At 34.4% G+C, this 26,818-nt stretch overlaps 1 protein-coding gene across 3 annotated transcripts in view; it reads left to right on the top strand.

The window, feature by feature from the left end:
• TFG (TRK-fused gene) overlaps positions 1-26,756 on the top strand; it is a 35,631-nt gene extending 8,875 nt beyond the window's left edge. For 2 of the 3 annotated variants that reach the window (XM_003801788.2, XM_023508062.1), the window contains 5 exons: positions 5,083-5,229; positions 9,556-9,720; positions 13,723-13,863; positions 22,420-22,518; positions 25,945-26,756. In XM_003801788.2, coding sequence (XP_003801836.1) covers positions 5,083-5,229; positions 9,556-9,720; positions 13,723-13,863; positions 22,420-22,518; positions 25,945-26,330 — 938 coding nt within the window. In that variant the 3' untranslated portion in view covers positions 26,331-26,756. The remainder of the gene's footprint in view (positions 1-5,082; positions 5,230-9,555; positions 9,721-13,722; positions 13,864-22,419; positions 22,519-25,944) is intronic. The other variant, XM_023508063.1, reaches the window with a different exon arrangement.
• Positions 26,757-26,818: the final 62 nt, after the last annotated feature.

Below are 26,818 nucleotides of genomic sequence, written 5' to 3'. Positions count from 1 at the left end.
AGGATTGGTTTTAAGTTACTTGAAGCTTCTGGCTATGTATGGTTTTAAGAAAATGATGGAAGTTTAATTCAGTAAGAACAAAGTATGTTATGATTATTTTGTTTTTGAAGTAAGGTATAACTTAGATATCCCTGAAACTGTATTATAGCTTTAATTTAGCTGTGTTAGGTTTTTTTTTTTTTTTTTGGAGACAGAGTTTCACTATGTTGCCTCAGTAAAGTGCTATGGTGTCACAGGTCACAGCAACCTTAAACTCTTGGGCTTAAGAGATTCTCTTGCCTCAGTCTCTCAAGTAGCTGGAACTACAGGTGCCCGCCACAATGCCCAGTTATTTTTTTGTTGTGGTGGTAGTTGTCGTTGTTTGGCAGGCCCCAGGGCTGGGTTTGAACCCGCCAGCCCTGGCATATATGGCCAGTGCTCTAACTGCTGAGGTACACCTATGTGGATTTTCGAATTGTCAGGCTATTTGGGTTTTTTTTTGTAAGATTGATAGAAGGTAGGCATGTTTAAAATTCCACATCTGCATTGTTACCCTAAGTATTAATGTATGCCACTGGTATATCAGGATTAAAAATTATCTCTGAGTTTTCTGAGAATTTTTGATATCTTCCTGTATATTATTACTATTTTTTTTAACTTATTCTCAAAGCTTAACATACAAGCCTGATGCTTTAAAGAGTTTAGATAGTATTTTCTTTTTCTTTTTTTAGAGATGGGGTTGTGCTCTTGTTTAGGCAGGTCTCAAATTCCTGAGCTCAGGCAATCTGCCTGCCTCAGCCTCCCAGAGTGCTAGGATTACAGGCATGAGCCACTGCGCCTGGTCTAGGCAGTATTTTCTTAAAGATTAAAAATAGTTTCAATAAAAACAAACACAAAACAGATTTTTTAATCATTTAGAGTTTTTCTTTTAGATTTTAAATAGATTTGCAAGGCAGAACTCTTCAAAGACAAAATAGGAATAATTATGGAGTTAAAATGGTATCATCATAATTATGTGAAAAGTCAAATGTGTACATTTTTTTCTGATGTTTTATTCAGCATTTGTTTTAGTTTTTAAATTATGTTGTGCTGAACCTTAATGTTCTGTGAAATATGATCATGGCCTATTGGCTTAATTTCCATGTCATCTCTATCTAGAAAGGATGAATATGAATCATATTTTTAAATGTTAACAAGAACCATTTAAAATTTTTTTAAGTAAGAGTTATCTTTTTATAATATTGAAACTATTGGCTAGTCCGAAGGACATATTAGATAATCTGAAAATCTGTCCTCTAAAAATAAGTAATGACCTGGTAGATAAATAATCACAATTTTTTCTTTTTAATAATGCAGGTGAACTTGTCTAGGAAAGTAAGGGAATATCCAGGTGCCAAAAAAATTAATGGAACTAAAAATTAAGGCCTGAAGTATTAGAAGCTGAGTCTTTGGGGTGCTCTTGGTGAAGGTTTTCGTCTGCATGATTTAAAGACTTTTTATTTGGTATTCACATGGGTTAGGCTCTCAGTGGGCTGTACTCTCAAAAAGAATATGATGGAAAACAGGTCTCTCCCCTTCTCCTGTATTCTTGGACTATAATTGGGTTATAACTTTCCTATGAAAGCTATAAATTAGTTTCACAGTAGGGCTGAGTACATTGGATGTACTTTTTCTTCCATTCTTGAGATACTTTGCTAAGACGAATATTTTCCAGCTCCATCCATGTAAATATGAAGGAAGAAAAGTCTCCATCCTTCTTTAGGGCTGCATAGTATTCCATGATCTAATAAAAAGATAAATAAATAAAAAAACAGGACTCTCTCCTTGGAAAGGTCAAGAAAGCAGGACTGTTATACCCTGAGTCTCAGGGTTTTTGGGAAGTCTCCCTTAAGGATTCATATCATGGTCCTTAGGTGAGTTGGGCTTTACTTTAAACCAGGGGTCCTCAAACTTTTTAAACAGGGGGCTAGTTCACTGTCCTTCAGACCGCTAGAGGGCTGGACTGCAGACCTCGGGATGAGTTGGCTGCTAAGCAGGACAGGCAGTGGTGGCAAAAACACCCAGTGGGCAGATATATGTCCTCATACATCCTCAGCGGGGCTGCAGTTTGAGAACACCTGCTTTAAACTGTATAGTTCAGAAACTTGCAAGCCCAGTTATTACCATTAAAAAAATAGCAGAAAGAAAGGCAGAAATCTATGTGGAGGAATATATTCTCAATACAGGTCACACAGATTTCTCATGGACAAAGCCCTGTTGGTGACTTAAGACTTAAAAACTGTAAGCCATGTGAAACAGTGTAAACTAAAAATAGTGGACACAGCTAATAGGATTAGATTTTCAACAACTGTAGGTAATAGAAGTGATAGTCTACAAAATGTGTGATAAAAATTATTAAAAGACTTAATAAGAATACACGTATAAAAGCAAGGCACTATGGAAAAAGAACAAACATTTGAGAAGAACTTAAGGTAACTTTTGGAAATGAAAAATATAATCCTTGAAATTACTAAGTGGATAGGTTAAATAGCAGATTAGCCACAACTAAAAAGAAAATTAGTGAACTGAAAAGGAAGTCCAGAGAAATTTATAAAATAAAGCACAAAAACACAGACGTGAAAAGTCTGAGAGAGAAGGTGAGAATGAGAAAGTCCAGCATATTTCTAGTAAGAGTTTGAAGAAGTCAAAATTGGAGGAGTAGAAATACTTTAAGAGGTAATGGCTAAAGGAGCTTTTGGAATTATATGAAAGATAAAAACAAACTCTTAGATTCAGAAGGCACAGTGAGTGACCAGGATTAAGATAAAGTATAAATCTTGACTAGAAATATTATCATGAAACTGGAAAATGTATGAGTAAGAGTAAAAATAGAGTTAAGACTGATCACCAATGAACCAGTTAGACAGTTAGTAAACTTCATTGTAATAACAGAACCTCAAAGACAATAGAATTACATTTTCAGATAGTTAATAAAAATAACTAGAAAAGTGACATTCTCTAGTCTGCTAAACTTCATTAACGAAGGGAAATAAAAACATTTTCAAACAAAGACTTAGAATTTACCATTTGCAAACTATCAAAAGAATTTTAAACAGTGATCTTCAGCAAGAAGGAAATTGAGTCCAGAAGATGATGCCAGAAGCAACTGTGAACATATACACTGGTTAACATGTATGTTAACTAAGCTCTCATTAGAAAATAGAATAATAGTTTTAGGAATATGAAAACACGTTGAGACAAAAATACTGAGCACTAATTATGCATAAGACAGGAGAGGAATGGTAGGAATCAGTATTTTAAAAACTTGTTTGGGAGAAGGATTGTAATTAACTTTAGAATGTTTAAATTGAAATATGCATGTGTAAAATAGAAGAGTGATGATTGAAAGATTAAAAATAGGCAGGAATAAGGAAATAAGGAAACTAAAGGTTATCTCTCAGTTCACTAGCAGGTGGAGAAGGAGGGAAAGAAGAGTAGAAGCTTGATGAATAGCACAAAATACCAATTACGGTACATAAACTGACTACATGTGTCAGAGTAATCTCTTATTCGAGTTAAAAAGTAAAAAAATCTAGTTACCTGCCGTTTCTAAGAGACATACTAAAAGATTATGATGCAGAGCTTAAAAGTAAAGGACTAGGAAAAGATGCAGTAAACAAATGCAAAGGCTGGTTGTTAATATTAACAGACTTACATAAAAGCTTATTTAGTAGTAGTCACTTTACAATGATAAAGAATAATTCACTAGTACTACATAACAACCTGAGCAGTTATGCCTCATAGTTTCAGATTTTTTCCTAAGGAAAAATAGAACAAGGAGAAGTTACTAAATTTGCAATCATGACAGAGCTGTTTTTCAGAAACTTAACAGATCAAGCAGACTCAGAATTACAAAAGATGAGATTTGAATAACTCAGATAACAGGCTTGATCTTGTACATCCAGCAGTTAGGAAGAAATTTTTTTTTCTGAGTACATATGGGACATTTATGTAAGTCGACCATATCTAGGTCTTCTACCAAACCTCACAAAAATAACACAGAAGAAATATCCTAGAGATCACATTCTCTGACCTCATTAAAAACGACTGGCCAAAAAGTATAACCCAAATTCTTCTACTTTATGGGGACAAAATATACTTTTAAATAATGTAAGTCAAAAAAGAAATTATAATAGGAATTAGAAATGCAGTAGAACCTCTTGAGTTGACCACTCAAAAGACTGTAACAGGATGGTCAACATAAGGAACTAGGCCTACTGTACTGATATATACATGTGGTGCATGTCCAGTCAGTGAAAATTACGTCAACTTGAAGTGCTTAGTATAGGGAGATGGTCAACTATGGAAGTTTTTGTAAAGTTCAGGTGCAGTGGTACAGGATTCTAATCTCTGCACTTTGGGAGGCCCAGGATTCAAGGTTGCTTGAGACCAGGAGTTTGAGACCAGTCTGAACAACAAAGTGAAACCATGTCTCTATACAAAATAATGAAAAAAAAAAATGAGCCAGGCATTGTGGCACATTCCTTTAGTCCTAGCTACTTGGGAGACTGAGCCAGGAGGATTGCTTAAGCCCAAGAGTTTGAGGTTACAGTGGGCCTAGGTAACTAACATAAAGAGACCCTATCTCTAAGATAGGTAGGAACATAGATAGAGGAGTAAGAGACCTATCAGTTGTATTGTATCTTTTAACATTTATGTTTAGAATATGGTGGTTTTTAAAATTATTTCATGAATATTAAATAGTGTGAAATAAAATGATCTTTTGAAGTTATGTAATTTTTATTAAATTTAATAATTTCTATTAATATATATATAGTTTTTTGTACATTCTCATTTATTAGGGTTGAAGTTTTCTAATAAACCTTATGAGTAGTATGGGCTTAGTCCATAGGTCTGGCATCAGGAGAGACTGATGAATGTTTCTTGATTTTCAATATAACTAACAGTAAAGAATCTTTTCCTTAAAAAGAGTTATTTAGTATTTTATGTGGCTTTGTTTTTTCAAAAGAATTGTATTTATTTTTCCTTATTGTTTATTATTCTGTTGATAAGCTTATTCAAGAACATCTCCTAACTTTAAGGAAATTAATGCTTTTATTTCAGTTAATGGCCAACCAAGACCCCTTGAATCAAGTCAGGTGAAGTACCTCCGTCGAGAACTGATAGAGCTTCGAAACAAAGTAAATCGCTTGTTGGATAGCTTGGAACCACCTGGAGAACCAGGACCTTCCACCAATATTCCTGAAAATGGTAAATCATTGAATTATTATTATGATGATTTAATTTTATGTCTTTTTGAAGTCTTTTAAAAACTCTTCTTCAGTAGGAGAGGGATGGCACCCTCAGTGTAACTCTTGTTCCTTCCTCTGCCTCTGTACATGTCTGTGTTCCCAGATATAACTTCATCAAGATTACTGGGAGATTTCATTATATATTACTTAATCTCATCATTGACTAGAGGGTAGGGCCTGGGAATCCCATTTTTAATGTGCTTTCTGGTGATTCTTATCCAACTATAGCCTTAGACTTTTGGGTTTATGATACCAATCAGTTTTCAAACTCTTGATTAATAAACCTTTCCAGTATAATAGATAACTAATGAATCTTAGGAATTAAAAATAACTTCATGAATTTTGTGTAGTATATGAAATAGTTTCAAGTAAAAAAGAAACTTACAAATTAGTACTGTGCTTATAGGTCAGTACTGTACTTTTAGATTAGTATTTACATTAAAATGGTTTGCTGTAAAGTTTATTTTAAACAGTTTTTAATCATAAAAGCTATTTTTTCCTTTTTTCACAGATAACATACTATTTATGTTAAGATAAAGCAAGATACAGTAACAAAATTGGAAATGACATACATATTTTAAAATAGATTTGGTTTTGGAACCAAATTTATCTTAAAATGTAGACTGAAATTTAAGTATGTATTATGGCTCAGAAGTAGATTAAAAGAACTGTTTTCTTCAACTTTTAAGATTATTTGATGTTGCACTAAAAAACCTGGGTTTTTCTAACATATATTTTTTTGTTGCTTATAATTTTTAAATGTTTGAAACTGTCCGTATTGTGAAATAGTAATTTTTTATCAAGTGTGGATGACTGCATATAAAAGTCTTAACAGAAAATGATTTTTGTGGAAAAATGTCATGTATAATCCCTTGTACTTTTTTTTTTTTTTGAAGACAGTCTTACTCTGTTGCCCAGGTTGGAGTGCGGTGGCCTGATCATGGCTCACTATAACTTTAAACTCCCAAGCAATCCCGTCTCAGCCTCCCGAGTAGTTAGGGACTATCCGTGTGTGCCACCCTGCCTGGCTATTTTATAAAATTTTTTGTGGAAATGGGATTTTGCTGTGTTGCCCAGGCTTATCTTGAACTGGCTTCCAGCCAGTTCTCCTGTGCCTCAGCCTTCTAAAATGTTGGGATTATAGGTGTGAGCCACTGTGCCTAGATCCTTGCAGCCTTTAGATTCTGATATATTACTCATTTTTGGTCATTAAACAATTTTGGAATTTTTGTTTTCTGCTTTGTATGCACCTAAACTATAGACTATACACCAGCAGTGAAGGAACCTAGAGAGCAAGTGGCCATGAAATAGTGAAAAGTGTTTTCCACAGCTTGTTGATAGTTGAATATTTTTCCTTGCAAGAAGTGATCCAGAAGTGGTAGATAGTTGGTGCAAGGTCCAGTGAATAAGGTGGATGACAGAGTTTCCATGTCCAACTTTTATAGTTTGAACAGTGTTGTTTGTGCGACAGTGTTGTCTTACAAGAGAATTGGCCTATCTCTGTTGACTGGTCTTGGCTGCTTACTTGCAAGAATCCTTATTTTGGTTATAGTAGACATCTCTGTAATTGATGAAGCTGCAATAGGTAATACCTGGGCTGGACCACCAAACTGGTATCGTTAGTTCTTCTGATGAATATTCAGTTTTGGAATGTATTGCAGCACTTGTTTAATTCAGAACCCATCTATCTAGCTTCTTTATCGAGCCGATTTGTTGTTTCACATGGTCACATATTGAAGCATACTGCTGCTAGTTTACATGTAGGTTGAGATGGATTAGCTTCTACTACAGCATTCAGCTTTCAGCACATCATTATCCACCTTGGTCTCTGCTCACCTGTATGGTTTATTTTCAAGGTTAAAATCACCAGAACAGAACTTCTTAAACCAGTGCATTCATTAGCCACATCCTTCCCAAACACTTCATTATTTCCAGCTGTCTGAGCTGCATTGGTTTTCACTGTGGAAACTCATATTTGAAAATAACATGTTTTTGACTTACCCGTGGTTTCACAAAAATTTCTCTAAAAAAATTTTGAAAGATTTGAAACATGAGCCAAAATTTGTGTTTAAAAGAATGAGGATATACATTCATTATAATAATAAAGAAGAAGTGTCAATGAAATGTCAGAGATACCAACTATGAAACTTAGTACTCAAGGAAATTGGACATTTCATACTTAACCTAATAGTTTATTTACATAATGATACATTTTTCATCATTTCACCCTCTCTCTCTTCCCCGGTCATGTAGAATTCTGTTAATGGTAGATGTTCAATAAATATTTGATGATTGATTAGTAATTTCTAGTGCTACCTCTATTTCATAATGTAATGGAGATTTGCTACACTAGTATAATGAGATCCTCTTGGCCACTTTGTGAAGAAAACTTTTGTATTTTAGATTGCCTATCCTAAATCCTACCTATTCAAATAAAACCTCCAATTTTAAATCAAGAATCTGGTGAAAATCTTAGACTATTTTCCTGGAAAAATTCATCAACATTAATAATATTTACATGTAATTTCAGATAGTTTAACCATCTGTAGAATATTACGAAATGTAGATCAAAATGCAACTGGCATGGTCAGTAGAAAATGGCTACAGTTGGCCCACGGTCTGCTCTAAGGAATAGAATTATGTACTTTTTGGTTTAGGTGAAACTTAACTATTTTTTGCTACTATAGTTCCTGGGTGGTTTTTTTTTAATCCTTTATTTGTATATTTTTATATATTTTATTGTTAAGTTTTGTCCCTGTGTTCATATAAAAGTTCATTTCTTCTCTACGTTTTGGAAATTATGCTACATATTGTTTCTTTGTGTGGCCATCTTCTTGTCTTTGTGTCCTATCTGACACATTTTATAAGGTGATGTAAGAATAATACATTCTGTGTTTTATTTTTAGAGATAGCTATAATTTTTTTTTTTAAATTTTCTTTCGCACTTAGTATGATAACTTACTACTTGGCCACCTGCTTCTGTGAAGTTTTTAAAGCTTCTAAGCTCTTAGACCATATCTTGGTTTAATAATCTCCTTTTCAAGAAAAATGGCATAAATAAACCAACCAAAAAAACTACAGTAGACACTGAGAAGTCTAGTGTACAAAAGAAAGCTGCCAGTCAGCTGTCAGTACTATTAAGAACCTGCAGGTTATCCTCATCAAGAAACATGTGGTCACCTGTGGCCTTCAGTCCTCTGCCTGTGCAGTGGTCCTTGCATACTGGATTGACCCGTTATTTCTTGTAGCCTATGGAGCCAATAATAGGCAAATGGACATACAGTGTGTTGCCTGATAGATACAGGTAACAGTAAGTGAAAAGAAATAGGTAGAGAGAGTTGGTGGTAGTGTTGTGAGGGGGGATAATTCATGATTCTTGTGGTATGCTTTTTTGGGATGTAGTCATGGGATGAAAGTTGGTGAGGAGGGTAGATAACTGGTAGACATATTTTAAGGGAGTACTTATAGGACTGTTTAATTCCCAGAAACTTAGGAAACATTTGGGTAACCTGGAATGGCAAGTTAGGAATGAATGACAACCGTCAGCCAGTGTTTACTGGGAGGGTACTTATCACTTGGTACTTAACATTTTTTTCACAGGATTAATTTTTTTATTGATGATGGGTGATCTGATAACTGATGTCCATTTACTAACTTTGTAACAGAAAAAGACTGATAATCATTGTTTCTTCATTGAGTAGATGGTTAGCAACATTCTTTTTGTTTACTCATTTAGGTTGGGTTATTTATTTTTTGCATTTGGCCCTAGATTCCTGTTTGTAAAATGTAGGTTATTCTTGAATAGTATAAATGCCTGTTGAGTCTTAATATCCTTAGAATAAAAGCATAGTTTTAAATTTAACCTGCTCATAATATTTAACATTTTATTTTTCTCATTTTAAAGAATTTTTTATGGAAAAATTTATATATAAAAGTATACAGTATAATTAATTCCATAGCCCACACCCAATTTTGTTGGTTAGTTGATTCATAGTCAATATGTCATCTTGCTCCTTCACACTTCAACTCTTACCATAGTATTTTGAAGCAGCTCCTGTACACATCATTTCATCTATAAGGATTTTAGCAACTATTTTAGTAAGTATTTTAAAATAAGAGGTAGCAAATTCAAAGTATGTTTTTAATTTGCTATTTGTAGAAGATTAAGCATGAATTCTAGGTGGATTGAATTTTATGTAATTAATAGTGGGCCAAGGGACAATAGAAATAAAACCTAAAAGTTGAGATTATAACCTTGGTGAACCTTCCTCTGTTCTTCTTGTAGATACTGTAGATGGTAGGGAAGAAAAAGCTGCTTCTGATTCTTCTGGAAAACAGTCTACTCAGGTTATGGCAGCAAGTATGTCAGCTTTTGATCCGTTAAAAAACCAAGATGAAATCAATAAAAATGTTATGTCAGCCTTTGGCTTAACAGATGATCAGGTTTCAGGTAAGTTAGTTCCTACCTCCTTCCTATCTTCATCTCAGATCTCCTTCTTTCCATCTTTCTTTAGTGGAAGATAAGATATAGTATACAAGTCATAAGAGTTCTGTTCAGTAAATGTTAACTCTGTATACCTACGTAAAACTCTGTAAGTCCAAGGAGTAAATAATTTCCAGCACCCCAGAAAACTTTCTTGTGCCCTCTCCCAGTTAGGAATACCCTTCGCCTAAAGAATAACCACTGTTCAGTTCAAGTAAATTTTATCAAAAGTAAAATTTAGAAAGTTTTTAAAAAATCTGAACTATTTTATGATCTTATTTCATTTGTTGCAGGATTTAAATTGCATTTGATAGGTCTTATTATCTCTTCTGATCTTAAATTAGAGAAATTAAAAGTTAGAGAAATAAAAAATGTAGATTTCTAGTTAAGTTGCTTTAGCATAGAAAGTGCTTTTATATGAATAAGCTTTTAACCTTAAAACAGCACTTAGACTATATTATTACTTTTGAAATTTTTGGCTGTCCTTTTTTCAACAATTTTTCTACTTTCTCATGAGATTCTAATTATACATTAGCGAGCTTAGTATTGTCTCCTGGGTTTCTGAGGTTTGTTTTTCTTCAGTTTTTGTTGGGTGATTCATATTGGGTGATTTCTGTTGAACTATCTTTAAGGCCACTGTGATTTCTAATAAACTCTGGCAGCTCTAGAATTTCCACATTTAATAAGAATGTATTTTCCTTTAATTCTTTGAATGTTCTTTTGTTTGAGTTTTTACAAATATTTGTAATAGATAGCTGCTTGAAATGTTTGCAGTGTTCAACATTGGGGCCTATTTGGAGTTAATTTCTCTTGACTGCCTCTTCTTACACCCCTAGTATGGGTCACATTTTCCTCTTTCTTTGTATGTCTGATATTTTTTGGCTAAACAGTGGTCATAGTGGTTAATACGTTGTAACTTGGGATTCTTTATATTCTTTTGATGATTTTTTTGTTATTATCACTCTAGCAGGGAATTAATTTGTATGGACTTGTCAAGCTGTGTAACAGAGAAGAGGGCTCTCTAAATTTTCTTTCTGAAAGAAAAAAGATCATTATTTGAGAATAGGAAGTTGCAATGGGAATATGTGTGTCATAGTAAACTGTGTATGTATTGAGGGAGATAAAGGAAGACAAAGGGTTTTAAAGAAAAAATACATGGAGGATTACATAATTGTTTTGAAATAATTATCCTTGGCTACAAAGATCAGTAACAAGGGTGATACCAATTCAAGGTTGGACAGGCAGTTGCTGGGCAGATGTCCTTGCAGAAGTATTTTTATGTAAGGTTGCAGTGGTCTTTGTGCAAGGTTGTGGTTTTCGCAGTCTTTTTGGTAGCTTTTATTAGTTATATAAGCATGAGGACTCTGTCTTCATGGTCTTTCCTGGCTATATTTGTCATGGTTTTTTTTTTTTTTTCTTTTTTAGACATTAGCGACTCCATTTTGATTTTGTTAATTTTCACATAACTGAGAATTCTCTTTCTCCCCTTTATCCCCATTGTGTATGGCCGCTGATCACCCTACTTAGTCCTTTGAGCTTTGGGTGCTGCTTTTTTTTCTGAGCCCTCTGGGTATCTACTTACCCTATCTCAACCCTGTCATCCACTGGGATTTGGGCATAGTTTATACTTAGATTTTGGGTCTTACCCTTCCCTTTCATGGCACTCTTGCTCCAGGGATTTTTTTTCCTCCTTAATTTTCAGGTACTTGTCCAGCCAAGAAGTTTTAATACTGTGGTTTTTATGAGGGGTCAGGGCTTGCAATTCTTATCTATTATAATTCCATTGGGGAACCTCTTCTGGTTTCTGCCAGCATTTGATTGATTGCTAGTTATTTTCTTCTATTTTGTTTAGGTTTTTAGTTGTTACTGTGTGAGAATTTACTCAACCAATTTACTTTATTATCAGTAGTTACAACTACAGCATTCAATCTATTCATTTTGGTATTTCTTTTAATACTTTTATAGGATGATTCATGAAAGAGAATTGTGTGAAATTCTGAAAAAAAGGGAGACATTTTTATACAGTGCTTGTTCTTGGCAAAAGAAGATATCAAATAAGCGATACATACCAAAAACACATTTTTAGAGCAACTGAAATATGAGTTAACATTTCAGCTACTTACTATTTAAGACTTTAGGAAATGCCAAATAGAGGAGTGAACATTATGTGAGAAGTCAGACTTAACAGTTTTGATTTAAATTTAGTATATGCCAGACCTGAATAATATGGTTAATATGATTCACATTATTTGAAGACCATTTTTCTGATAGCTTTTGTATGTTGAATTGGAGTAAGAAAAATTGTATGTGTAGAAAACAGTCATGATACCTTTGTAGTTCTTCAGGTGTGGTGTGACATCAAAAATTCAGCTATCCCAGTGTGGAAAATGGGAGGGGAAGAGGGAGTATTATTACAAAGATAGGATGAGCAATATTAACTGTAATAAATTACGTACAAGGTAGGAAAGAAGAGTCAAAGTGATATGTTTTTAGGGTAATAGCACAGTGTCTCTTACAGGAAGAATTTCTGTATGTACATGTATTTACCTACACATATAATAAATATATGTAAAATGTTGGTAAACGGAATTCATCATCCACTTTTTTACCCTGGTGGTCATCCGTCTTTCTTGCATTACTACTACTATTATAACCTAGTTCAGGTTCTCATTGACCTAAACTGTGTGCTGCCAACTATGTGCCTAATACAATGGTAAGTTCTGGGGATACACCAGAGTAGAAATAAGAGTTTGCCCTCAGTGAAATGAGTCTGCTAATATAGCAAGGACTTAATGGAACTTTCTCAGTGGTAATAACTTTTTCAAGCTTTTGCTATATAATCACTTTTATAAGCACATGCCATAAGCTTTAATTAACTAATAATATAGTAACCTTATAAAGCAGGAATTAGTGCATCTTTTGTATGTATGAGGAAATTGAGCACAAAAAGAGCTTAAGATGCCCAGAGTGATAACAGCTAGTAATTGGTAGCACTGGAATTTGCATCTAGGTAGTCATTTGACCCCAAAACTCGTGCTTTAAACCACTCTTCCATGTTGTCAAACAAAAGAACTTAAAAGGAATAAGACGTATCTACAGTTGTCTTCAGAATATCTTTTTGACCGTCACAGCATTGGAACTATAGTATGTTATCCCTGTTTACTTCTGTGTTCATTATTTTGGAAAAATTCAAGTGCAGCCATGTATAAGGTAGAGAGCTAAATTTTGTGAAATAGACTAAAAGAATCCAGCTTGGCCGAAAGGGTCTATATAGTCTTAAGAGGCAAGATGGGAGCTGTTCAGAAATGAAAAAAATTGGTATGAGTTATAATAAAGTAAACTAGGGTGATAGTTTAGTGCAAAAAAATATTTATGGTTTAAGAAGCCTTATAAGAAGTGTGAAATTATAAATGGATTTTTAAATTGTTGTATTTAAACATGTGAATGTCATATTTAAATATGTGGGGGCACAGTGGAGAGGACAGTGATAAATGAAATAGAGGCCCAAACAATTTAGACATTGTAGGAATAGAGGATAGGCAAGTTTAGCTGAAGTGGGGTCATGTGAGTATAGGAATTGTGAGAAAGAATGTCTGTACAATTGAATACCTAACCAGGGGGTCGAACTTACTTTATGGGCAATGGAGACCCAAGGAAGTGATACTTCTGGTTTATAAAGTATATCTCATGGCAGATGGAATATTACTATCGTAGACATGAGTTTTGGTTTTTGCAGGGGAAGGTTAGGAGTTAGGAATATAGCATTCCACACTTTACAGGGAAGGATTTCTAGTTGTAGCTTTGGATTCTTAAGAGACTGGAGCAAAGAAAAAAGGAAGAACATATATTTAATGTAAAAGGCTGTATTTGTGGTGATATATTTTAGACTTTTTAACCGAAGTTCTTAATAGAGCTTGCTGAGGAAAATCTTTGTATTGTGCACTAAACTGATTTGTCATGACTATTTAGGACCACCGAGTGCTCCTACAGAAGACCGTTCAGGAACGCCTGACAGCATTGCTTCCTCCTCATCAGCAGCTCACCTGCCAGGGGTTCAGCCACAGCAACCACCATACACAGGAGCTCAGACACAAGCAGGTCAGATTGAAGGTAAAATAGAGTTTAGAGGACATACATGTACAGAAATGTCTATTGCTATTTTTGATAATGGTAAACAACTCACGTACACAGTCTTGCCATGAACACAGCTAAAATGTCAATTTACTGACATGACTTGGTGTCTGGTATTATTCTGATTATGAAGAGTGTTTAAATGAATACACCTACTGAGTGAAAGAGAATATACCTACTGGTCAGTGGTGACTGTTGGAGAGAGTGAAATTTGGAAGGGTGACTTCACACTTTATTTTTGTATAATGCTTAGGTGCTATTTTATCTCCCTTACTCTTCCCTTTAGGAACTGTGCATTTTTATAATTCAAAAATATTTTTAAAATAGAGGTAGAGTGTAACTTCAGTTCAGTGTAGTAGTGTTTTTTTGAAAGATTAATAGTTCTTTATATTTTTGTATGGTTAGAAGTATATCATTAATGGAAAAAAGCAGTGTATTTGAAGTAAAACTTCTGTAAATAATATGTCTTTGGATGAGTAATTTAGATTCTCTGGGTTTTGATATTCTTTCACTGTAAAATGTGAAAGTTGGGCTAAACAAGTGGTTTCAAAAGAGTCTTTAGTCCTGAATGAAATAAAACTTGAATGTTTAGTACTTAAGACGGATAAAAGGATCATTGCTGTGGCTGAAGGGCTACAAGCTTCAGATAGCAGGCACAGAAGTGTCTCATTGAAATCCCTGGCGTTCTATAGAATATAACTAAATATTTAGTGACCTCTAGGGTGCCTTTCAGATAGTAAAGTAAATATTGCAGATATTAAAACTAGTATTTCTGTTAGTTTTCTATGCATGTTAGGACCTTGAAAACCATCCATCTGTTCTGTTTTAAAACCAACACCAGGTGGTGCTCTAACTTTGTATAAAAGGGTCAGATGGTGGTATGATATATTTCTAGCACCTGAAACAAGTGACTGAGATTATCAATTAAAAAAAAATCACAGCCTGAAATATTTTTGGCTACTTTTAGATAGAATCCTATCTGTGGTAATACTTCCACAGTTGTCCATGGAATGAATACTAGTATTAGGAATTAAAATACAGGCAATAATTTGCTGATGTATGAGTGGTTTGGGAAGAATTTCTAACAATATAAGCCTTTTGTCAATCAACTTTAGTTCCACCTTGGTACCAAAATATAACTGCTGAAACTGTAACAAACTAGAACTAAAGCAGATGACAGCTGAAACAGAGGGGCAAAAGCAGAGTTTGGATATGATGAGAGTGTAATTCTTATATCAGGTAAACTAGAATTATTTGATTTTTAAAAAATAATTTTTTTAAGTACATACTTTTGTAAAATGGTAATTGGAAGGAAAATTGTACCAAATAATGTTTGCTATAAAGGAAGGGGAGTTAAACCTCTAGGAGTAACTAAAATTAGGGGTTTGTTTTCATTGAAAAATTTTAAAATATATAGAAGTTGAAAAATATGAAAGGATTTACAGTGAAAAATTCTCTCTTCCACCTCTGTTCCCCAGCAATTAAGTTCCATTTTAGAGAGCCATCACAATACCATTTGATATGCATTTTAATTCCTTTGGAGTGGCGTAAATTATATACCTTGCTTCAAATGTTACTAGCCACGTTAAAGGTGCTTAGAAGCAGATTGTGGCAAGTGGCCATTATGTTAGCACAGTTTAGAAAATATATCCGTTATATGTAGATTCCCAAGTTATGAATTTTAGGCTGCTTTAACGCATATTGATGTATAGTGAGTCCCTGACATTACCATTTGTTTAGATCAATTGCTGATTTAGCAGAATTAGCAACATAAAAATGTATTACTTATAACTGATTAATATAGCGATGTCTTACAATAATTCAAAATAAAATAAAGAATTCTGAGTTGTTACTTAAAACCTGTTAAGAGGGACCTTGGAATTGTACATTTTTCCTCTAAGGAGTATAGTCTTAAGTTATTCAGTTAAAAGGATCAACAAAATATTGAGGATCATTTTAAAAAAGCCAAAACAGACATTATTTACTCTTCTTCAGATAAAGCCAATGGCTGTTAATGGAAAACTGTGTAGTTGGGCAGTTGCCAAAAACATAAATAAATGGTGAAGAGAAGAGTGCTAAAAATCATCAGCGATCAAGAGGTATTGCTGTTAAACAAACTAAAAAGGGTAAAAAAAATAATAATTAAAATCTACAAAATCATATGCCAGTGTACTGAAAAGCTGAGTAGACTTTAAAAATATCTTTTTATTCTATATGTTTATTTTAAAATTTATATAATAATTAACTCTTCATGTATCTAGTATGTACTTTAAACACTTAACAGTATTATGGCATTTTTTATCTATTTTGCCTTCCCTTTGATTTTGCTGGAGTATTTTAAATAAAAATCCAAACATATTATTTTACTGAGCTGTTTCACTATGCATATCCAACTGAAGGCCTTCTTCTTTTTTTTTTTTTTAGACAGTTTCCAACTGTCGCCCTAGGTAGAATGCTGTGGCGTCACAACTCACGGCAACCTCAAACTCTTGGGTTTAAGCATTCTCTTGCCTCAGCCTCCCAAGTAGCTAGGACTACAGGTGCCTGCCACAATGCCCCGCTATTTTTTGGTTGTAGTTGTCATTGTTGTTTGGCAGGCCCAGGCTGGATTCGAACCCGCCAGTTGTGGTGTATGTGGCTGGCGCCCTAGTTGCTGAGCTATAGGTGCTGAGCCTGAAAGCTGCTTTTTGACATAACTACCATGCCATCATTACATCTGACAAATTTCACAGTGATTCTTAATTTAGCGTTTACTAGTCTATATTTGAATTTCCCTAAATGGTTTCAGAATCACTTTATTACATATGACTTGTTCAAGTCAGGACCCTAAAGAGGTTCGTACTTTGCATTTGATTTCAACATGTCTTAAGTCTTCTTTTTGATAGCTGTCATCCTCTATGTGTTTCCGAAACTGTGTATATTATATTACCTATTGCTATGTGACTTACTCCAAAACTTACATGACACATTTATTATCTCATACAGTTTTAGAGAGTTTGGTATCTGAGAATGGTTTAACTGGATGATTTTGGCTCAGGGTCTTCTCATAAGGTTGCATTTAAGATGACTATTGGTGCTATAGTCATCTGAAGTATTTCTCAACCTTCCTAATGCTGCAGCCCTTTAATGCAGTTCCTCATGTTGTGGTGACCCCCAACCATAAAATTATTTTCGTTGCTACTTCGTAACTGTAATTTTGCTACTGTTTTGAATCGTAATGTAAATAATCTGTTATGCAGGATGTATTTTCATTGTTATAAAGAGGTCTCGACCCACAGGTTGAGAACTACTGATCTAGAGCTGGAGGATTCAGTTCCCCACCACACTCCATAGGGCTGCTTATGTGATCTTATAATAGGGCAGCTTCCACTAGAGTGAGTGATCAAGGTAGAAGAATATGGCTGTTTTTCATGGCCTGTCTTTAGAAATGTCACTGTCATTTCTGTCTTTGTATTCATGTTATCCCTGTTCAGTGTGGGTGGGACTACATAAGAAAGGAGATACTCATGTGCTTATTGTCTGTTCTTTGGTCATTTTTGTATCGAGGAGTTAAATCTTTCTAATTCCAAAGAATGTAAAGGATACTAACCCATTGTTATGTGCTGTATATGTGCAGAAGTCATTGGGGGTCATCATGGAGGCGGGCTACCACTCTGTAATAAAGTACATTTCTAGAAGTCTTACCATTACTCTTTGCTTCATCCTGATCCCTTTTTGCCCTTAGGTAATTTCTATCACTGATTTTTTTTTAAAATATAATAAAGTCACGTCTTACATAATGATGTTTCTATCAATTATGAACAGTGGTCTCACACAATTATAATGAAACTGAAAAATTCTTACTGCCTAGTGCTCTTGTTTGCCATTGTAACTTAGCAGTGCTCAGATTTGTGATGATGCTGGTATAAACAAACCTATTGCACTATCAGTCACAGAAAGTATGGCACATTCAATTATGTATAGTTTTTAATACTTGATAGTGATAATAAATGACTGTTATTTGTTTGTATATTTATTATACTTTATCATTAGAGTGTATGCCTTCTTTTTTTTTTTTTTTTTAAAAAAAAGGAGGGGTCGGCACCTATGGCTCAGAGGAGTAGGGCGCCAGCCCCAGGCCCCATATGTTGAAGGTGGCAGGTTCAAACCCAGCCCTGGCCAAAAACTGAAAAAAAAAAAAAAAAAAGGGTTAATTATAGAACCAATCCTTTAGAATGTGTTTCAGAAGGCAACAGCAGGGCCAGGTGCAGTGTAGTCCCAGCTACTTGGGAGGCTGAAGTAAGAGAATCACTTGTCTGAGGTTGCTGTGAGCTATGACAGCACGGCACTCTACTGAGAGTGACAAAGTGAGACTCTGTCTCCAAAAAAAAGAAAGGCAACAGCATTGTTATAGTAGGAGATGTCAGCTCCGTATTTGTTACTGTCTCTGAAGATTTCCAGTGGGGTGGAAGGCAGTGATACTGATCATCCTGACCCTAGATAGGACTAGGGTAATGTGTGTGTTTGTGTCAGAGTTTAAAAAAAAAATTTAAAAGTTAAAAAAACAATTAAAAATTCAATAAAAAGTTTATAGGATATAGTTAAGAAAAAATTTATAGGATAAGCATACAAAAATACTTTTGTAAAGCTGTTAATATGTTTTAAGCTAAATGTTATTAGAGAAGAGTCAAAAAGTTTAAAAAAATAAGTTTATGAAGTAAAAATGTTGCAATAAGCATGCGTATAGTTAATTTATTATTGAAGAAATAAGATTTTCTTATAAATTTAGTGTAGCCTAGGTGTGCAGTAATGTACCAGGCTTTCATATTCACTTATCACTCAGTCACTGCCTTACCTAGAGCAACTTCTAGTTCCATAAAATTCTTGGTAAGTGCCCTTATATAGATGTACTATTTTTTATCTTTTTTGCCATATTTTTATGTTTGGATACTTAGTAGGTATTGTGTTTCTATTGTTAACAGTGCTTACTACAGTAACATGCTGGACTGGGTATAGCCTAGCTGCAGTAGGCTGTACCATATAGCTTTGGTGTGTAGTAGGCTGTACGGTCTAGGCTTGTGTAAGTACACTCTGTGATGTTTGTGCCGTGGCACTTTTCTCAGAACATATCCCCATCAATAAGCAATGCACGACTACTTTTTTTTATTACTCAAAACATCCCTTACTATAAACAGTGAGTGCACTTTGCTTTCTTGACTTACTCATCTTTCAAGTATATAAAGATGTTCATTTTTTTTTTTTTTGCAGTTTTTGGCCAGGGCTGGATTTGAACCTGCCAACTCCGGCATATGGGGCTAGCACCCTACTCCTTTGAGCTACAGGCGCCACCCATTCTTCTTTTTTTTAATAATTAAACATAGATTGCTGAATTAAATATCACAGTACTGTGACAGAATCCCATTTAATCTTAAATGAAGTAGGCTTAAAATAAGCCCAGTAAATCATCAATGTTGAGAGGTTTGTGGAAACTGACTTTTAAGTGAAACAATATACAGTGTGAGGAAACCAGTTTTACCATAGGTTAATTGATATGAATGAATTTAGTTCCTACAGCCTACTTCTGGTCACAAAACATTACCAGACTTCTAAATAAAAACCCAAAACAAATGGGTGAGAGAGATACATTTTTAAGAGCGATTCATAAATGTAAGATAGTTATTTACCCAGTTATTCCTGTGCAGGGTCACGGGTGTCTGTAGCCTATCCCAGCAGCTCATGCAAGATGGGCAACAGTCCTAGGTGGATGCAGTGCCATTATAGGGTTCACTGACACACATGCACACAAACTCTCTCACTCAGACGGGGACCACTTAGACAAGCAAAGTACCTAACATGCACATATTTGGGATGTGAGAGGAGACGGGACTACCTGGAGAAAACCCATACAGACATAGGGAGAACATGAGAACTCCTCACAGACATAGCCTCGGCTGGAAACTGATTTTGTTGTTGTTGTTCATCAACGTTATAATGAAATGACGTTGACTGAAACTGTTATTTGATGACTGCTATAAAAGGAATACTTTGCGGAGATAGTAATAAACCTCTGAAATTTTTAACACTAGGAGTGATATTTTCAAAATGTGTTTGTAGCAGTTTAGGAAGATAGACCCAACATCCAAAAAAAAAGGAAAAAGGAAAACATTGAGAGGAATTGTGCTCTATAAATTTTTATTGAGGAGAACAGTTATGCTTTTTAAGTAGGAGTTCCTTTGTCATTGATGGTAATAATCTACTACATAGAACCCTGATCTCAGCCTTTTTTGGTGATGAGCTGAAGTTGATGCAGCAGAACCTCTATAAGTTGACCACTCAAGGGATTGTAACAGACCGGTCAACATGAAGAACTTCCTTTTAGTACATGTGGGGCATGTCTGGCACACCATCTAGGTGAAGGACACACTTATAACTTTGACTTAATCTGTATAAAAATAAAGTATGTAAACAAAACGTGTCTTCCCCCCCCCCCGGCCCAATATTCTGAGACTAAAAACAAATAAATAAAAAGCAACTGGTTAAGCAAAAGTTAAAAAAAAGATATGTCAACTGAAGGAGGTGGTCAGTGTAGGGAAAGTGGTCAACTGTGGAAGTTCTACTGTATTTATATTACCGTTTTGCACATGTATCCCATGTTAACAGATTTCAAAATAAAGACCCCAAACAAATACAAGTTATAGTTACATTTGTAAGAAAGATTCTTAAAAAACAAGATAATTATTTACCTAGTTATTCTAGTTCAGGGTCACAGGTGGTTGAACCCTGTCCCAGCAGCTCATGCAAGGTGGACACCAGCCCTGAATAGGATATATGTGCAAAACTACTTTGTAAACTAAAACTTGGAGGTTTTGTCTGGATTTCAGGGATGGTTCTTCTTAGCTGTTGATGTTCCTTTTCTTAGCTATTGAACTCAGGTAAGTTGCCTAATCTTTCTGTATCTGCAGTAGGGATTACTAATGAAGTTTGACTTTTTTCCCTATGTATTTATTTCCTATTTCCTGTTTATTTTTGTACTATGGAATTACTTATCTAATTTCTCAAAATCAAATCCTTTATCGTATGCTATGTGTGTTTCTTCCCCTTAATTATATTTCTGTAGCTGGTTAGCTTTTTATTTTAGATATTTGTCATTTCTATTCTAAAAGTTAGTTATGAGATATAATCCAAGATTAAGGTGGTATTAAATTTGGTTAACTAATAACTGTGCTACCTTTATTGGTATTAGCCAAAACCATTAAGAAACTTTTGTGGGGTTTTTTGGGGGGAGGTCATATTTGGGAAAAAAGGCTAATAGCTTGTAAAGTAGTTGAGCAGATTTTATTTTTATTATAAAAAACAGCTGCTAGCCTGGAACTAGCTGGATATAATAGAGGCATCATCTTACTTGGACACCATTAGAGTTGAGTCGCAGTACGATAGAGTTGGGTCTGTGGCTTGATTTGAGCCTGTGAGTGCTAGCTGCCTACTATACCTCAGTTTGAGTGGCATTTGATAATGCATTCACTTTTTTCAGCACTTATCTCATTTTTTGCCATAAGTATCCCATTTACCTTTCATGTTTTGGTGAATAAAAGGTAGTTTGGATATTTTTTGAAGAATAAGTCAGGATGATTATTTTAAACATTAAAATACTAGATATTAAAATATAAATTTTATTGCTCCTCTAGACATTAGAGCTAGTTAAGTCTACCATTAAAACAACTGAGAAAAAGAGTTGATAACAACATAAACCAATAATAACCTATGGCTTCTCCATAGGAACTGTGGTCTATTAACCCCAAATAGGACAAATAGGACTCCCATGTCCAAGAACCCATACACCCCCAGTGTTGAACAGGTCTGTCATTTTTTAAAAGTGCAGTGAAGAATCATTTAGGCTTTGTCAGATTCCACAAGATTGGCTAATTCAGGTGTTAGATAGTTACAGAAAATCAAACAAATTCAAAGGTTTCTTTGAGTTCTGAAGCAAAAGATGTTATACAGTTACTTCCTTGCGACAAAAGCATCTTTTTATATGGTAACAGAGATCCGTACCTTTGGAGGGCAAGGCAAGTGTAGTGGAAAAGATCTAAATGTTATTAATGGTTTGTCCCTTTTCTCAGGTGTTTATTTATTGGTGTTCCACTCACTTGATTTTTATTGAACATTAGTAGTACTTAACTGTTGGCATTTGGGTTTGAAAGTATTTGTTTTTCTGGACTTTATGAAGTACTAGTATTGGCATTTGGGTTTGAAAGTATTTGTTTTTCTGGACTTTATGAAGTACTAGTAACATAATGTGTTAGTGTTACATACCGTTTGTTACCATTTCTTTGAGTTAATCCACAGCAGAGCAGTCACACTTCCTAAATTGTTCATTCTCTTCTTCATAGATATTTAAAAGGCAACAGACATATTCTTGTATATTTTTACTCAGTGTGTTCATGTTTGGATCGGGAGACAGTGTAAATAAATATGCCTTAAAAATAATAATGTGTCACATTAAACCTGCCTCTTTTCCTTGTTCTTTTTTCTTTCTTTCTTTCTTTCTTTTTTTAGGTCAGATGTACCAACAGTACCAGCAACAGGCTGGCTATGGTGCTCAGCAGCCACAGGCTCCACCTCAGCCACCTCAACAGTATGGTATTCAGTATTCAGGTGAGCAGGTGTTGAGAGGGAGTTGACTCATGGCTTTTGATCTGTTTCTGTTAAACTTCAAGCTCTTCATCTTCATACCTTGATTTGTAAGACGTCATAGGAGGTAATAAGTATTTTTTTAAGACATTTGTTTTATTAATTTTAAATATTTCACTTTAATATTTTATTAGTCAACATTTTAATTTTCTCTTGGGTAAATGAAATTTATAATCATAGGTGATTTGACAGTAACTTGTAGCATAATAAAGTTTTTAATACAAAGCTATCTCTTATTAACATGGTCAACTTACCTCTTAGGTAACTTAGAACTACAAAAGATTTCCCCTCCTCCCATTTATCTGTATTACATAATTCCACTGTACTCTTAGCAACCATTGAAATGTTAACAATTCCCTTGTACATGTCAGAGTGAGCTTACTAAATTAGAACTCAAGTAAGGTACTTAGGTTTTTAAGTCTCTGGAAAGTAAATAGGAATACCAAAAGCATACATAAAAATGAAATTGTATAAAATATAATTCAAGCAGCTAAGAGCATTAAGTTTAATTGTTGTAAATAAACATCCTGGGTATTTTGTTTTTGTTTTACCATTTGTCCACTGAAGATTATATGTATTTAAATGTGATAAATCTCTTTATTGCACCTTTGGTTATAATTCTCATATTTTTTACCTTTATGTTAAAGTCTGTATCTAGCTCTTATTTTACAGCTGAATAAAAATTTTAGCTATAATTGAAAATAATTTATGTAAGTTGATCTTGTCTAAATTCTATTTTGTGGAGTTTTTATACTACCAACCAGAGCAGGGGTCAGCAAACTATAGTCAGGACCAGTGTGGACTGTCGTTGCCTGTTTTTACGAAAAAAATTTTATTTAAACACTTCTATACCTCATTCATTTTTATATCATCTATTTGTACTCTGGCAGTATCATGGTGGAATTGAGTACTTACAACAGAAATTGTCTGACCCATAATGCATAAAATATTACTACTGTCTAGACCTTTATAGAAAAAAGTTTGCTGGCTCCTAACCTAGCCCATAAAATTCTCTCAGTAATTAAAGTTTGACATATTTTAACACACAGCAATTTTCTTTGGATCATATTTGCTGTAGAACGATTTAAAATGTAGCTATTAGATTTCACTTGTATAAAATAGATGGAATGAACTGAAGCTTGGATTATGATGTTGGGGAAAGGTTATTTTTAGGATGTAGTTCTTTCAAAAAAAAAAAAGTGCTATAAATCGTATTATTCATAGAAATAGACTTTGTGAGCTGAAGAGATGTAGTTGTCATTTAATCCAAGGAGATTTCAGCCCTCGTGATACTTCAGATTTTCTGAAGTGCTTTTTGGTGCTTGGACCTCATTCCCAGAGATTTTGTTTCATTTAGTTAGGGGTGTGGGACTCAGGTTTTGGTACTTTGAAAGCATCACAGATCATTCTAATGTGCATCCATTTACCCATTGATCTTGTCCCACCCACTCATTTTATAAATAAGGCAACAAGGGTGCAAAGAGGATATGATTTGTCCAAGTACACACAGATATTCAGTGGGATTCAGTTCTGATGTCTCTGTAATTAAGTAATTCCTCTATATCAGTCTCTGTTCTCCAGCCTAGACCAGGGGTTGGCAGACTTTTTTCCATAAACAGTTAAGTTAGTAAACATTTAGGATTTGTGGACCATATGACTTTTACCCTAGACTATTTATTGGCAGAAACCACATAATTTCCATTTCTTGCTATTTCTAGTGGTGCTCACTGAAAGTTATTTATTTGGGAGGCATAGTATGTGTGGAAGGGAGACTATACACAGAACATTGCCACATTATGATCAAGAGACTAGTGGGCTGCTAATGAAATGGCATCTTCAGGCCTTAAGGTTGTTTTGTCTCCTGAGCAATCATTAAGGATCTGTTTGCTTCCAGACTCCATTAAAAGATATGTTTATATAGATCTCAGGTGCTAGGATGAAAAGACAGCTATTCTTCTTTTTGTTTTTGCTCACAGTTTTAATTGAATAGATATTTTCAGTATAAAGAAGTTGAGTCCATCTGTTTCTCAAAAAATTTATAGCAAAAATTTATGTTAAAAAGTTTTAAGGAAGTTTTATATATAGGATAGGAATTTTATGACATTCAATATTTTTTATGAATTGATTTCAGTATCAGATGTTCCCATGAGTAAAATGCTAAAACCAGGCTTGCTCTTAATTGTATCAGGGTCTTTACTCTGAGTAAAAGTTAGTTTTTTTTTTTTCAAATTATTATCTTTGTATTTCTGATCCCACTAATCCTATTAACTTGAATTTGATTGAGAGATATGGAAATAGTCAACTAAATACTTGGAAACTCTAAGAGGTGATGGTGGTGATGGTAGTAACTCTGGACCATCTTTGATACGTTGATTTGCCAGTTCCCTCTGTGACCTTTTCCAGTTTTGTTCATGGACTATGTCATAAAGGTTTCTTTCATGAGTAAATTTTGAACCCAGGTTTCAAGGTGAGTTCAGAATATACTCAAATTCATTCAATCCTTTTTTTTTTTTTTGTTAAATGCAGGGTTGTACATATTTTAATAATTTTCTTATGTATCTGGTATTTAATGCTGACAGGATTCCAGTCAATGGAGAGGTTTCATTGCAAGTAGCTGCAGGTGTGTTTCATGGTAGAGATAAAAGTTTTCAGTGAAGCAGACTTTTCTTTTAAAAACCATTACATCCTAGTAAATAATACAGATGTTGCTTTTTATGGGACAATATGGTATGCTTTTTATTTGTCATGCTGTGCTGTTGCTAAGTCAAAATTTTGAGTTAGAAGGGCAAAACTAACAGATACCAAATCTAAAAGAAATGAAAGATTTTAAGGATTCTGAAAATGATACTTAGTATATTGACTTAGTTTTTAATAAATGTTAAAGCATCTCAGTGCAGTAAATGTATTTGTATTGTTTCATTTTAAAATATTCATTCTTTGCAATGTGTTCTTACTTGGTACTCTTGTTAAGTTTCTCAAAACTTAGTTAATGACGATTTAGCTTTTGCATTATTGGTTTTCCTAGAAAGTATAATAATTTTTTCATTTGTTATTTGAGCATCTCCTTTATTCTAGGAATTATGCTAGAACAGAAATTTGCTCTCAGGAATCACATAACATCGAAGCATTTATAATGAAGATACATGTATAGTGGTGACATCTATAAATAGTGGTTTCAGTTTAAGATTACAGGGCTTAAAAATTGTAGAAAATACCTTTTTGAGAAGTACTTGGTCTTGAAGTAATATGATGTGATGGAATCTACCACCTTACTTGTTACATAAATATTTGTTAAATTTCTCATCAGTTTTGCTCCATATCATTAAGACTAATTCTTTAGAAAACTTTCATTCAAAGAGAAATAAGATGTTATTTATTTTGCCTTTTCAGCCAGCTATAGTCAGCAGAGTGGACCCCAGCAACCTCAACAGTTCCAGGGCTATGGCCAGCAACCAACTTCACAGGCCCCGGCTCCTGCCTTTTCTGGTCAGCCTCAACAACTGCCTGCTCAGCCACCTCAGCAGTACCAGGCGAGCAACTATCCTGCACAAACTTATACTACCCAAACTTCTCAGCCTGCCAATTATACGGGGGCCCCTGCCTCTCAACCTGGAATGGCTCCAAGCCAACCTGGGGCCTATCAGCCAAGACCAGGTTTTACTCCAGTGCCTGGAAGTACCATGACCACTCTTCCTCCAAGTGGGCCCAACCCTTATGCACGTAACCGTCCTCCCTTTGGTCAGGGCTATACCCAACCCGGACCTGGTTATCGATAAGGAGGCTCGGCTACATTGATATATGTAGCTGCTAGCTATTTCCCTCCCGAAAGACTCCAATACTATTTTAATTTGTATTGCAGTTCAGAAATTTAAAAAGCAGAGCATTTTTTATGATATCATTGTTGCTGTTAATTGAAAGTATAATTTGCTGGAACATAGACCAAAATGAAAGTTTTTTCCTCCCTGCTTAAAGATGTAGCAGCTTCCTAGTTATTTTGAAACACTACTCTTACATGTGTGTAAAGTGATTGATTTTCTAGCTTCTATTGTCCAGAGAATATTATAATGCTAGGTTGAGGTTTAGCCTTCTTACTTGGCTTTTTACTATTAACATGATGTACTAAAATAGAACCCTTTGAAAGGACTAGATATTATGTATAAAATGTAACATTGATAGGTTAATAAATATGATTGAATCCATTAGTGGTCTTGAATTGTAGTCATTAACATCATACATTTATGTAAAAAAGTACAAAAGTTCTTTC

This window comes from Otolemur garnettii, unplaced genomic scaffold (genome assembly GCF_000181295.1).
Source record: "Otolemur garnettii isolate 467f Iridium unplaced genomic scaffold, OtoGar3 scaffold00220, whole genome shotgun sequence".
NCBI lineage: Eukaryota > Metazoa > Chordata > Mammalia > Primates > Galagidae > Otolemur > Otolemur garnettii.
The sequence above is the reverse complement of the archived record's forward strand: the minus strand, read 5'-3'. Positions and strand labels throughout refer to the sequence as shown.